The 12,964-nt window shown below is 42.5% G+C and overlaps 1 protein-coding gene across 3 annotated transcripts; it reads right to left on the bottom strand.

The window, feature by feature from the left end:
* Window positions 1-1,286: 1,286 nt before the first annotated feature.
* tnnt1 (troponin T type 1 (skeletal, slow)) lies at window positions 1,287-12,428 on the bottom strand. 3 transcript variants are annotated; one of them, XM_064987433.1, is made up of 14 exons: window positions 12,327-12,427; window positions 6,989-7,021; window positions 6,850-6,866; window positions 6,324-6,386; window positions 4,083-4,106; window positions 3,565-3,586; window positions 3,386-3,446; window positions 3,095-3,211; window positions 2,772-2,849; window positions 2,506-2,619; window positions 2,179-2,291; window positions 1,894-1,984; window positions 1,642-1,682; window positions 1,287-1,513 (listed from the first exon to the last, which is right to left on the bottom strand). In XM_064987433.1, exons 2-14 carry the CDS (start codon window positions 7,012-7,014, stop codon window positions 1,468-1,470), a joined length of 813 nt encoding a protein of 270 aa, XP_064843505.1. In that variant the 5' UTR covers window positions 7,015-7,021; window positions 12,327-12,427; the 3' UTR covers window positions 1,287-1,467. The 3 variants fall into 3 exon arrangements, with proteins under 3 accessions (XP_064843505.1, XP_064843506.1, XP_064843507.1); XM_064987434.1 differs by having other exon boundaries at window positions 6,989-7,016; window positions 12,327-12,419; XM_064987435.1 differs by lacking the exon at window positions 4,083-4,106 and having other exon boundaries at window positions 12,327-12,428.
* Window positions 12,429-12,964: the final 536 nt, after the last annotated feature.

Below are 12,964 nucleotides of genomic sequence, written 5' to 3'. Positions count from 1 at the left end.
TTGGTCTCATGAGTCCAAATTTGAGATTTTTGGTTCCAGCCGCCGTGTCTTTGTGAGACGCAGAGTAGGTGAACGGATGATCTCCGCATGTGTGGTTCCCACTGTGAAGCATGGAGGAAGAGCTGTGATGGTGTGGTGGTACTTTGCTGGTGACACTGTTTGTGATTTATTTAAAATTCAAGGCACACTTAACCAGCATGGCTCTTTCACCTTCCCCACAGCATTCTGCAGCAATACACCATCCCATCTGGTTTGGTCTTAGTTGGACTATCGTTTGTTTTTCAACAGGACAATGACCCAACACACCTCCAGGCTGTGTAAGAGCTATTTGACCAAGAAGGAGAGTGATGGAGTGCTGTATCAGATGACCAGTCCTCCACAATCACCCAACCTCAACCCAATTGAAATGGTTTGGGATGAGTTGGACCGCAGAGTGAAGGAAAAACAGCCAACCAGTGCTCAGCATATGTGGGAACTCCTTCAAGCATTCCAGGTGACTACCTCATGAAGCAGGTTGAGAGAATGTCAAGAGTGAGCAAAGCTGTCATTGAGGCAAAGCATGTCTACTTTGAAGAATCTAAATTCTAAAATATATATTTTTTGGTTTAACACTTTTTTTGTTACTACCTGATTCCATATGTGTTATTTCATAGTTTTGACAACTTCACTATTATTCTACAATGTAGAAAATAGTAAAAAAAATAAAGAAAGCCCCTTGAATGAGTAGGTGTCCAAACCTTTGACTGATTGTGTAAGGGCTAGTCAAAAGTCAAAAGTTTGGACACATCTACTCATTCAATCTTGACTTTTTTACTATTTTCTACATCGTAGAATAATAGAGAGAGAAAGAGAGAGAAAGAGAGAGCAAAAGTGTGTGTGTGTGTGAGCTCTCTGCAAGTTGATCAGGCCTATAATTCCCTTCTGCCTGTCTAGTAACGTTATGGGTTGATGATTACTAGTATGTGCTGTAATAATGGTTTATAGTGTCAGCTAATATGTGTGTTTAAACCAATGAGTGTGTCTCATTAGTGGTCACCCGGGTGTAGTGTACCTACTGTATGTAGCTCTACAGTGGGTGTTACACATCTCTCCAGCAGAGGGTAGCGTTTCTCTAGTTCAGTAATGTGGGAGTAGGAGGAGGTTGGCCAGCCTTGACACTGATCTACGGTCGATTCTGAGTCATTATACTTCTCCCACGCTCCCAATAAAGTCATACGTGTGTGTGTGTGTGTGTGACAATTTCCAGAGGAACATCAAACTAGCAATCTCAGCGAGTGTGCACCGTGTTATTATCAATACATTTTATTAGAACTTGTATTTTGCAATGAAACACATGAGGACATGCCAAAGAAGAGGGTGGCCACAATAAGAGAGGAAAGATGGAAGAGGGGATAGTGGGATCTCCCTCCTTTCTTGTTCCCTCCAAAGTCGTCTTCTCCCTTCTCCCCTATGAGAGCGGGAGCTTCTTTACTTCCACCGACCGCCAACCTTCCCCTTGCCATGGACCTTTTTACTACAGGGGAGAGAGAGCAATTACTTGTCGACAAATGCACATACCATACAAACACGTGTTACTGAAAAAAAGTGGCTAAAAAGTTCATCTAAAGAAATCAAGAAATTGAATAGGGTTACTGTACTTACAATTTCTGGGCACTCGTGATTCTATTCAAGAGAACGATAATCTGCACACACACAAAAAAAATGAGACGAGATCACATTTGCATCAGTGGTTTCACGAATACTACACAACAGACGCACACAGTCGCTCTCACACGAGCCTAAACATCTGTGGATTCTGCTCTACAGTGGGTGTTACACATCTCTCCAGCAGAGGGTAGCGTTTCTCTAGTTCAGTAATGTGGGAGTTTGGTACATGTGTCCAGGTTTTCCCACCTGATATTTCTGTTTCTTCATGTGGTCAATGAAGTCAAACTTATCCGACTCCAGCGCATAGATCCAGTTCCACATCTCCTGAGCTTGTTGCCTGGGAGACCAAGAGAAGGTGGGGGGGGGGTGTTTACAGGTGGTAACCATAGAAACACAGTTGGCAGCCAGCTGTGTGGGCTTTGGACGTGAATTGTAGAAAACTCCGATGTGGTGGTTTAAGGAAGATTTTTGGCCCATGTGTATTTGGCTTGGGGATAAGGTGAGGTGTTGCGTGATTGGCCCGGGACTCACTTCAGGGCGTCCTCTCTCAGGTTGTCGATCTCCAGTGTGGGTCGTCTCTCAGCCAAGGTCTTCTTCTTGATCTCTCTCCCCGTTAGACGCTTCCCTCTCCCACGATGCTCCGCCTGGAACATGTCAAACACGCCTAGAACTTCACAAACTTCAAACTATATAGAATGTTCTGATTCTCTCTGTATGTTTGCAACAGTCTGACAGAACATTTGACCTGCAACTGACCAACAGCGTAGATATTTATCTTAATGAAACATATTTGCTGTATGAATCTAAAACAAAATCTGCTCCTAAAGCTAACAAGCGAAGGACAGTGGACATAAGTACCTTTTGCAGGAAGCCCCCAAAGTTGGCCCCCATGTTGGAAAGAACCTTCTTCTTCTTGGCCTCGTCTTCGTTCTTCTTTTTAGCCTCCTCGTCTTCCTTTCTCTGCCGCTCTTCCTGAGAAAGAGAGAACGATAAAGTTAGAAAGGGAGAGGACATTCCCGAACACAACACAAGTCTACCTGTTACTTAAAACCAGGAGTACCACAGTGGTGTCTGTTTGTCCCTACCGCAATCCTGGCCTACCGCAATAGTGTGTTTTGGCCTACCGCAATCCTGTTCTGACGGTCCCGCTCCTTCTCCGCTCGAACCCGCTGCACCTCTGCCCTCTCAAACCGACGCTTCTCCTGTGGGGGATGAGAGAGGGAAAGGATGAGAGGAAAGGGCATTGGACTTTTCCCATATCAACTTTTTTTTTTTCATGAGCTTGTGCGCTCCTTGACCAGGGTCGTGGTCTGTTGGGATGAAACGTAATAAAAAATATATTTCAAAAACATGGGCATTGTTATTGGACAAGTTCATGTAGTTAAGGTGGTACTTCCTCTGTTCCATTTCAACACTTCAACATGACGTATACAGGAAGTTGACTCACAATTCGGTCCTTCAGCCCAATGAGCTCCTCCTCCTCCTTCTTCCTCTGGTCAAAGTGGACATCAATCAGACTCTGCAACTCAATGAGGTCCTTCTCCATCCTCTTTCTGTGGATGTCCTGAGAGAGGATTGAGATGAAATAGATTCTTATTCAGAGATGTGGTGGAAAGCGGAGCTGCATCAAACTAACAATCACTATTACTGTTCAGTGGTGAAGTTGGATATTGAAGGGGAACAGCCAATCAGGACCCAATAATGGACCAATTCCTTGATATGAGATGACATCACTCACATCAAAGTCCACCCTATCCCCCTCTGGAATCTTGGGAGGGGCTAGCTGGGGCACCATGGGCCTGAGCGAGGGGGGGGGGGATAGAATAAGTGAAATAGAGGATGAACAGAGAAATAAAAGTTTTAACCTATTTGTCACACAACACAAAGCAAAATTGCCACAAACAAAAGTGAACATACTTGGGCATGGGGAGTTTCTCCTCTGTATAGAGAGAGAGAGAGAGAAAGAGAGAAGTATTAACACATGAAAGCGCAGAAATGTATATTCTTGCTCTCATTCTGAAGATGTCATATGAAATCCATTGTCCTGAAGAAAATAGAGGACACACATCTCAAAAACATGACAAAAAGACAAGGCCATATGTTTTGCGTAAATCATACATTGATATCAAAAGGGTGTACAACAACAAAAAAGATTTGAGTTATGCCTACAGATCTGAAAGTTAGTATTTGACCTCCAGAGTACAACAGGAGCAACAGCATGCACTATCATCATCATCATCATCATCATCATCATCATCATCATGTGTCTGGGTGTGTAGCTACAGCAACAGTACAGCTTTGTTGATGAGGTCATGAGTTAAAGAGTTAGAACATGTGATTCCTTCTTCTTACAGGCATTTCAAATGTAGGTTAGATTTAATGTGATTAAAAAAAAAAATCAATGTGTGCCTCGGGTGTGTTAGAATCACTCTCACCTTCCTCCTCCTGAGCTTCCTGCTCTGATGTGCCAAAGGCAGAGGGAGCGAGAGAGAGAGAGAGCGAGAGAGAGATAAAAAAGAGAGATATACAGTAGATATTGAGAGAAAGAGAGAGATGGGAATGGTGAGATAAAGATAAAGAGGGGATAAAAGATTGAAGCAGAAAATTGATAAGAAAGGAGGAAAATATGAAAAACAGAGGTGCAAGAAGAGAGATATGGAACGATTGAAGAGAGAGTAAGTTTAATGCAGTGGTGCCGACAGGCTTAGGAAAACTCACATTTCCCATCATGCACTGAGGGCCACAACATTGACTACAATTGTGTGACCCCAACAGTTACTAGAGGGAAATGTAGTTTTCTGAGACTTGTACTGTACAAGCATTCATAATTACGTATGCACACGTTCACACATGCACATACAAGACGTAATTGCAAATCTTCTACATATGAGGATGTACACTGAGTGTACAAAACATCAGGAACCTGCTCTTTCCATGACATAGACTGACCAGGTGAATCCAGGTGAAAGCTATGATCCCTTATTGATGTCACTTGTTAAACCTACTTCAAGCAGCGTAGATAAAGGGGAGGTTACAGGTTAAAGAAGGATTGTTAAGCCTTGAGACATGGATTGTGTATGTGTGCCATTGAGATGGTGAATGGGCAAGACAAAATATTGAAGTGCCTCTGAACGGCGTATGGTAGAAGATGCCAGGCACACAGGTTTGAGTGTGTCAAGAACTGCAACACTGCTGGGTTTTTCACGCTCAACAGTTTCCTGTGTGTATCAAGAATGGTCGACCACCCAAAGGACAGCCAGCCAACTTCCCTGTGTAACACTTAACCCCTTTGTAAAGTGCATGCCCCTACGAATGTTTTATTTTTACTTATTTTTATTTAAGTCAGCTAAGAACAAATTCTAATTTACAATGACAGCCTAGGAACAGTGGGTTAACTGCCTTGCTCAGGTGGAAAATGACAGATTTTTACCTTGTCAGCACGGGGATTTGATCTAGCAACCGAACGTCCAATGCTCTAACCACTAGGCTACCTGCCGCCCAAGTCTAAAGTAGTGTTGTGTTGTAGGGGATATACGAATAGAGGCTGTTCTGTGGCCAAAAGGGTTGCAATGCAATATTATGAAGGTGTTCCGAATGTTTTGTTCACTCCATGCATATTGTCCCCACATAAGGAAGTGCAGAGCATTAAAAAAGTCGAAAACTAAACAGCGAGCAACAAAAACAAGCAGTTAAACACTGAAAAGTACCGCAAAACTGTAAAACCCATACCGAAAATATAGATATATAGATATAGATCATATCATCATTTTTTATTTTATTGGCATGTATTTCTTTAATATTTTTGTTGGTATAATGTGTTCTCACCCTACCTGTGTACTCTTATTTCTCTGATAGCCAGGACCAGCACAGGGTCAGGAAGGGATATTGACAGGTCAGAGTGCATCACCCATTAGTCTGGCATTATACACAGAATACCTTGCTCATTAAGATACTAATGTCGTCCGTATCTCATCTGAGTGACCTTGGCTCTGGAGTCAGTCTGATTGGACAGACAGGTTCTGTCGCTGATGATGACTTGTGAGGTCTGTTCATTTCTAGATTCTGATTGGCTATTTCTACACAGTGGGCTAATCATCATTATGGCATGACATCCTAGGCAATTCCCATGTAATCAAATCAAATCATAGTTGATTGGTCACACACACAGTTTAGCAGATTTTATAGCTGGTGCAGCGAAATGCTTATGTTACTAGCCCCTAACAATGCAGTAAAATGTCAAACAAGTACACAAATGATTTAATATATATATATATATATGTGTAGAAACACAACAGGAAATGTCGGAACAAATCCAATTAAGAACCCAAAGTCACATAGAGCAAGTCACATGGTTCTAGTCTGAAGTGTTATACAGGATATGAGGTGTCTTTTGAGACAGCCATTGTTAAGTAGGTGTGTTGTAGGGGATTAGGGTATAATTTGGGACACACCCAGTCTAAAGTAGTGTCGTGTTGTAGGGGATTTAGGGTGTAATTTGGGACACAGCCAGTCTAAAGTAGTGTTGTGTTGTAGGGGATATAGGGTATAATTTGGGACACAGGCAGTCTACAGTAGTGTTGTGTTGTAGGGGTATAGATTGTCATTTGAGACACAGCCAAAAGTAGTGCAGTGTTATTGTACATATAAGGTATCATTTGAGAGACAACTAGTCTCACCTCCTTCATCCTCCTCCTGCGGTTCTTCTTCTGGCTCCTCCTCTTGCTCCTCCTCTGCCTCCTCTGGAGAGAGAGAAAGCGAGAGAGAGAGCGAGAGAGAGAGGAGAGAAGAGAGGGGGAGCCAAATGGAGAGAGAGAAAGTCAGAGAACAGTTCAGAGGACACAAGAAGGGACAGGGAGCAATGAAGAAATCCAGGCAACGCAGGGGGCTAAGAAAGACAAGTGTGGAGACGAAAAAGACACATATGAGACAAGGGGATGGGGAGAGACATTAGAATGATGATTAAAGAGATAGAAGATGAAAGGAATGGAATGGAGGGAGATGAAAAGAGAGACGGAGAGTGTGTGGCTAATAGGGGGGTCAGAGGCTTGGGGCTTTAAAAACCATTTGTCAGCGGTGTGCTGAAAGCAAAAGGGTCTGAGAGAACAGGCTAATAATAACAGGGCCGTGGACTGCCACATGCAAGACCAAGTGTGGTCCAGCATGAATGACAACACTAACACCTCAGCTCAGTAACCCACTCACCTTCCGCCTGCTCCCCCCTACCAGAGAGAGAGAGAGAGAGAGAGAGAGAGAGATTCAGTTGGCAATACATTCAAAATTTAAACCAGGAAAGTGGCCATCACACCATTACATCGGTAATGTATATTATTTCCATACTCACTCGTATTCCTCCTCTACATCAGACATGGCTGCACTAGAAGAAAACCGAAAGGATAGTCGATATACATCTCATACATAATCACCAACCTCTTTACAATACAATTATCTAGTAACTATCACGCACTTCCACGACACAAAAATAAAATAGGTGCTCTCCCTCCTCTTTTGACAGTCGATTTGATGGCTTAACCCCCCCACATGTCTCCCGCTGATCACACGTATGATTGATCCCACCCATATATTCCATTCATGCTTGCTCTAAGGCGGCTGCAAGAGTATTGGTCATCCTTTTTCCCACAATAAGAGAGGAAAGATGGAAGACGGGATAGGGGGTTTCTCTCCCACGAGCCTCTCTAAAGTTCTTGGTCTTGACCTGTGCCCTTTGACAGCTACGTTTGGAGTTCCATCCGTGCTGCGGTTTCACCAAAAGTAAAGCAGACAGACATTACAGCATGCTGAAAGCCCACCGACTGATCTTACTTCACTGGATGTCCTCCAAACCACCCACTGTATCAACCCAGGTTGAAAGACCTAATGTCCTTTCTTTGTTTGAAAAAGAAAGAAAAATACACCCAGAGGACGTACTGATAACTTTTTCCTGAGATGTTGACCTTTAAATGATTTAAAACAATTTGGGCCGACAGGGGGCAAGATGTGATATATTTTAATATTGTTTTCATATTGTACGTATTTTGTGCGTGTGCGTGAGCCTTTCGTTTGTTTTCACGTTGTCGTTTGGCTTCATATGTCCAATAAAAATGTCAGAAAATAATGGTTGTTCACATGAACAGAGAAAGATACACACACACAAGGGGATTGTGCATGTTGGACCACAGGGGTTTCTGCTATAAATTGTCCCATGGTGCTGACATCTTTCTGGCTGACAAGCAGAGAGATTGACAGTGTGAACAGGTGAGAATGTTACGGCCCTAAACACAGACGGGGATATACAGTTTCCTATCTGTCACCTTGAACAATAGACCAGTAGATGACTTGTGTGAAGGAGTAGAGAGTCAATTTGAGGGTACACAGCAAATTGGCTCACGTTGATTGTTCAATGTAACATTTCTAGTGTTGATTTAGAAACTAAATGAACGCTGTAAGAGTGAAATTCATACTCAGTGGTGTAAAAGAATCCCAAGCGTTGGTGTTAATAGCCAAAAGTATTGTTTACACTTTGAAGAGTAAAACAGTCCCATCAAAACCACACCTATCCTCATATTTCCCAGCATGCTTTACTGCAGGTAGATTTTTTTTAGGATTGTTTTTAGTATCTGTGTTTTTGCATGTACATTGATTGATTGATTAATCTTATACTGCACAAATATAACTAACATCTTTTTTCTGAACTAATCCAATCAGGTAGTAAGATTTATTGTACTTGTTACTGGTTTAAATGGTTTACGTAGTCTTTTTTTAAATCAATGCTGAATGCAGGTTAATAGAAATTACAACTGTATGACATCCTACCTCTGGCTGGATTCCAATAGGAATTACTCCTAACATCACTGTATTGGAGTAAAACTAGGCCATCAAAGCAAGGCCTTATGATATATGTAAAGCAGAGTCATTAAGTTGAATGATAACATTCACCTAGGTACTCATTTAGTGAAAGCCACATGCCTTTAAATAGAAAGAATTCAACAACCGTGCCTCAGTAAATAACAAATACAGTCATGTGTGGTATCTCTACAATTGTATTTAATTATTATTATTATTTTTTTTTAACTAGGTAAGTCAGTTAAGAACAAATTTTTATTTACAATGACGGCCTACCACGGCCCAACCCTAAAGACGCTGGGCCAATTGTGTGCCGCCCTATTGGACTCCCAATCACGGCTGGTTGTGATGCAGCCTGGAATCAAACGGGGGTCTGTAGTGACGCCTCTAGCACTGAGATGCAATGCCTTAGACCGCTGCACCACTCAGGAGTAGCTTCATTCAACAACAAGAAAGGCACCATGGGAAATATGCAAATGAGGATTTAGACCATAGTGTTAAAACAACACCCAAAAGGACTGTTTAACACTAATATGACTTAACTCTAGATTAAAACTAGAGTTGAATATAAATAAAACAGTGTTAATTAACCCAGTGTTAAATTTGCGTAACACTGGCAAGTGTAATGTAGAGTACATTTTTTACACTACCAAGTGTTACATTAATACGCAAAATGTAACACTATAATCAGAGTACTTTTTACACTCTGTAGAGTGGGCCCATATGTTATCTGTGGCAGTGTTAAAATGTACTTTAAGTGTTGATTTAATACTGCAAAAATGTACTGTGATAGCCGTGGTTGGTTATACTTGGGTTTGTATAATCAAAACCTATAGGTCTAGTCCTCAGCAATACATGTTGTCATTGAATGGAAGGGCTTTATAAAACGTTACACTTGTGGCATGGGGTTGGTTTCAGCACATTAGACAATTCGATTGAATCCTGGTCCTTCTTTCCCCAGTCCTTCTTTCTCATCTTCCTCTTATGCCTATCAACCCGTATTCTTTGTTGTGTCTATAAACCTCTATTCTCTTTTCCCGGTGACGTCTCTCTACAAATGGTGTCAGCTGAAACAATTTATAGCATAGCATTGCCCAGGAAATATTTATAGGGCACATAGCTGTCTCTCCCTCACTTGGTTTTGTGCCTGAAACAATGTCGGCCGTCCTAAAATGCCATCGGCGCCTCGCAGAGATGAATCCATTCCGCTTTCCAACGCTGTGTCACGGCTAATGAGTTACTCAGTGTGTTTACCTAGCCAACAGAGGGGACAATGAGACGCACTGACGGATGGACGAAGGAACACATGCTGGGTGACAACATCGGTGGAGGTCCAGCGCTGATAAGAGTCGGTCCTGTCGTTACCTCGCTTCCAAAGCTCCGCTGTGTTCTGTTTGACTTCTCGTGCTCGTTTGTGGTACTACATCGTCATGAGTTGATTGACGTTTTTGTTGTTGTTTTGTTTTCACTCAGTAGACTGTGTTTATCCAACGTATTTGGTTAGTTAAATGATGTGCTCCTAAAAGCTAGTCCTGGTGCTGCTTCCCTCTCCCTGGCCATTACCACATTCACTTGAAGACAATTATCAGCGCTAGATCAGTTCTCCCTGTTTTTACTGGGCTAACATCTGAAATCCACCATTGTTTAAGACCTGACTCTAGGCCTGTACCCAAGCTTATTCCACTCCAACCAGGAACAGGGTCATGGTCATGGTCATTAGGCACCAAGGTAAATAAATATATATATATTTTTTTAAACAGACAAATGGAATTGTACAATAAGAAACATACATTGTGGTTCTGTGGCAAAACATTATAAAATGTTCTATTGCGTGGCCCCAATGACCGACCCAGGAGAAGCCAGCATTGATATGGAAAAAGGGTGTGAACTGAGGGAGGGTTAAGAATGCCGGCCTATATGCTAGGCCGACCAGGCGAGGCAGTGGAAGCCCACCATTTGGAGCTAAATGGCAGTTGGTTGGTAAGCGGTCCGGCAAGACAGACGGGATTTGAGGCAAGTGTAAAGTTTCTCCGGGACAGCAGCGGAGGGAGCATTGATGGTGGAATTCTGATGGGTTCATTTTAGTCAAGGACGCCGTGGGATGGGAGGCAGGGTGGGGAGACGGTGGGAGATTAGTGTGAGTCACAGCGGCTCATTATCACTGCTATAGGGGAGAGGACAGTATTAATAGTCCTAGGGAGGGAGGGAGAACGGGGATCACTGCCCCTAGCTATCTGTCTGTCAGAATGTCTATCTAACCCGGTGGGAACGAGAAGGAGGAGGGAGGAAGAAGAGAGTTAGCACAGTATGACGGACTAGCTGACTGGACGTTAGGGCTGGCTACAAGAGCTACAAGGTCAATGAGGGTCCTGGACTTATCCCAGCCGCTGCAATTAAAGTACAATCCATAATCATCCACAGGAGACAAAATAACCAAAACACAAACCATCATACATGACCAGGCCTACATTGAGTCGGTACAGTACAGGCAATACAAACAGTTGAAGTCAGAAGTGTACATACACCTTCGGCAAATACATCTAAACTCAGTTTTTCACAATTCCTGACAATTCCATCTTAGGTCAGTTAAGATCACCACTTTATTTTAATAATGTGAAATGTCAGAATAATAGTACAGAGAATGATTTATTTCAGCTTTAATTTCTTTCATCACATTCCCAGTGGGGCAGACGTTTACACACACTCAATTAGTATTTTGGTAGCATTGACTTTAAATTGTTTCACTTGGGTCAAACGTTTCGGGTAGCCTTCCACAAGCTTCCCACAATAAGTTGGGTGAATTTTGTCCCATTCATCCTAACAAAGCTGGTGTAACTGAGTCAGGTTTGTAGGCATCCTTGCTCGCACACACTTTTTCAGTTCTGCCCACAAATTTTCTATGGGATTGAGGTCAGGGCTTTGTGATGGCCACTCCAATACCTTGACTTTGTTGTCCTTAAACCATTTTTCCACAACTTTGGAAGTATGCTTGGGGTCATTGTCCATTTGTAAGATCCCTTTGCGACCAAGTGTTTATACTTGCATACTATTGTATGTACAGATTGTACCTTCAGACGTTTGGAAATTGCTCCCAAGGATAAACCAGATTTGTAGTCTACAATTTGTTTTCTGAGGTCTTGGCTGATTTCTTTTGATTTTCCCATGATGTCAAGCAAAGAGGCACTGAGCTTGAAGGTATGGCCTTGAAATACATCCACAGGTATACCTTCAATTGACTCAAATGATGTCAATTAGCCTATCAGAAACGTCTAAAGCCATGACATAATTTTCTGGAATTTTCCAAGCTGTTCAACGGCACAGTCAACTTAGTGTATGTAAACTTCTGACCCACTGGAATTGTGACACAGTGAGATATAAGTGAAATAATCTGTCTGTAAACAATTGTCGGAAAAATGACTTGTGTCATGCACGAAGTAGATGTCCTAACCGACTTGCCAAAACTATAATTTGTTCACAAGAAATTTGTGGAGTGGTTGAAAAACCATTTTTAATGATTCCAACCTAAGTGTATGTAAACCTCCGACTTCAACTGTATATGCACCAACTAAAGACAATGACAGCGTATCGGTTTGATCTAAAAAGGCACAAAAACTGATGCCACAGACAGATAAGTATATTTGTGTTAGGAATATCTTAAGATGCCAGTTTCCCGGACACAGGTGAAACTGAGTCTTGGATCAAAAAAACTTTAGGCCAAGACTAGGCATAATCTCTGTCTGAGAAACTGACCCTACATGACCAAAACTGAGCGAGCAGCATCAAGAGGTGAAAGGTCATTCAGAACCTGGATGTACAGGAGGAGTTGGAGAAAGACTTACCGAGAGCAAGGTGAGGATTCAACGGTGTGACAGACCGATAGACAGAGGAGCCCCGGAGAATGACTATTGTCGTGAGACAATGGGAGTTTTATACAGGGGAGGGGTGGTGATGGGCAGTGTGTGTGTGTGTGTAGGGCAGAGGGCCATGGGCGGATTAGGAGAGAACTTTGGGAGAAAGACAACCGCCTACTGGGATTAAGAGAACGAGGGAATGACCTCACTGAACAAAAGAGGGGCAGGTGGCGAGAGAGACAGAGACACACAGAGAATGAAAGCGGAGAGCGAGAAAGGGGAGACAAAAGAGGGATGGATGAGAGGAGCATACCAGGGCCAGAAATAAATGGCCAGAAATAGGTGGGATGAGTATTTTCTTCCATCCCTTTCCACGAATAGGGTCTTCCGTTCATAGAGGGACTCCAAGAAACAAGTAGTAAAAAAAAAAGAGTAAAACCCATACTAAAGAGACGGTTGAATGGGGTATTGTTGGGATACATGTCGACTAACTGCAAGAGTGTTTGAAGGATTGTTATGGCTAAATATGACTGGTGTGATAATGAGAATGCATGGCTAATGTTTTGTGTGATAACTCTTCATTTATCAAAGATGAACTGAAGTGATTTGAACATAAGCGCTCACAG

Source organism: Oncorhynchus masou, chromosome 15 (genome assembly GCF_036934945.1).
Source record: "Oncorhynchus masou masou isolate Uvic2021 chromosome 15, UVic_Omas_1.1, whole genome shotgun sequence".
Taxonomy (NCBI): Eukaryota; Metazoa; Chordata; class Actinopteri; order Salmoniformes; family Salmonidae; genus Oncorhynchus; species Oncorhynchus masou.
Note: the sequence above shows the minus strand (reverse complement) of the source record. Positions and strands in the feature narration are given on the sequence as shown.

Coding starts and splice junctions, on each gene's coding strand:
- tnnt1 (XM_064987433.1), bottom strand. CDS start 7,014: ATGTCTGATGTAGAGGAGGAATACGA. Junction 4,107..6,323: donor GCAGGAGGAGGATGAAGGAG/GTGAGACTAGTT, acceptor TTGGCACATCAG/AGCAGGAAGCTCAGGAGGAG. Junction 2,850..3,094: donor TTGGGCTGAAGGACCGAATT/GTGAGTCAACTT, acceptor CATCCCCCACAG/GAGAAGCGTCGGTTTGAGAG.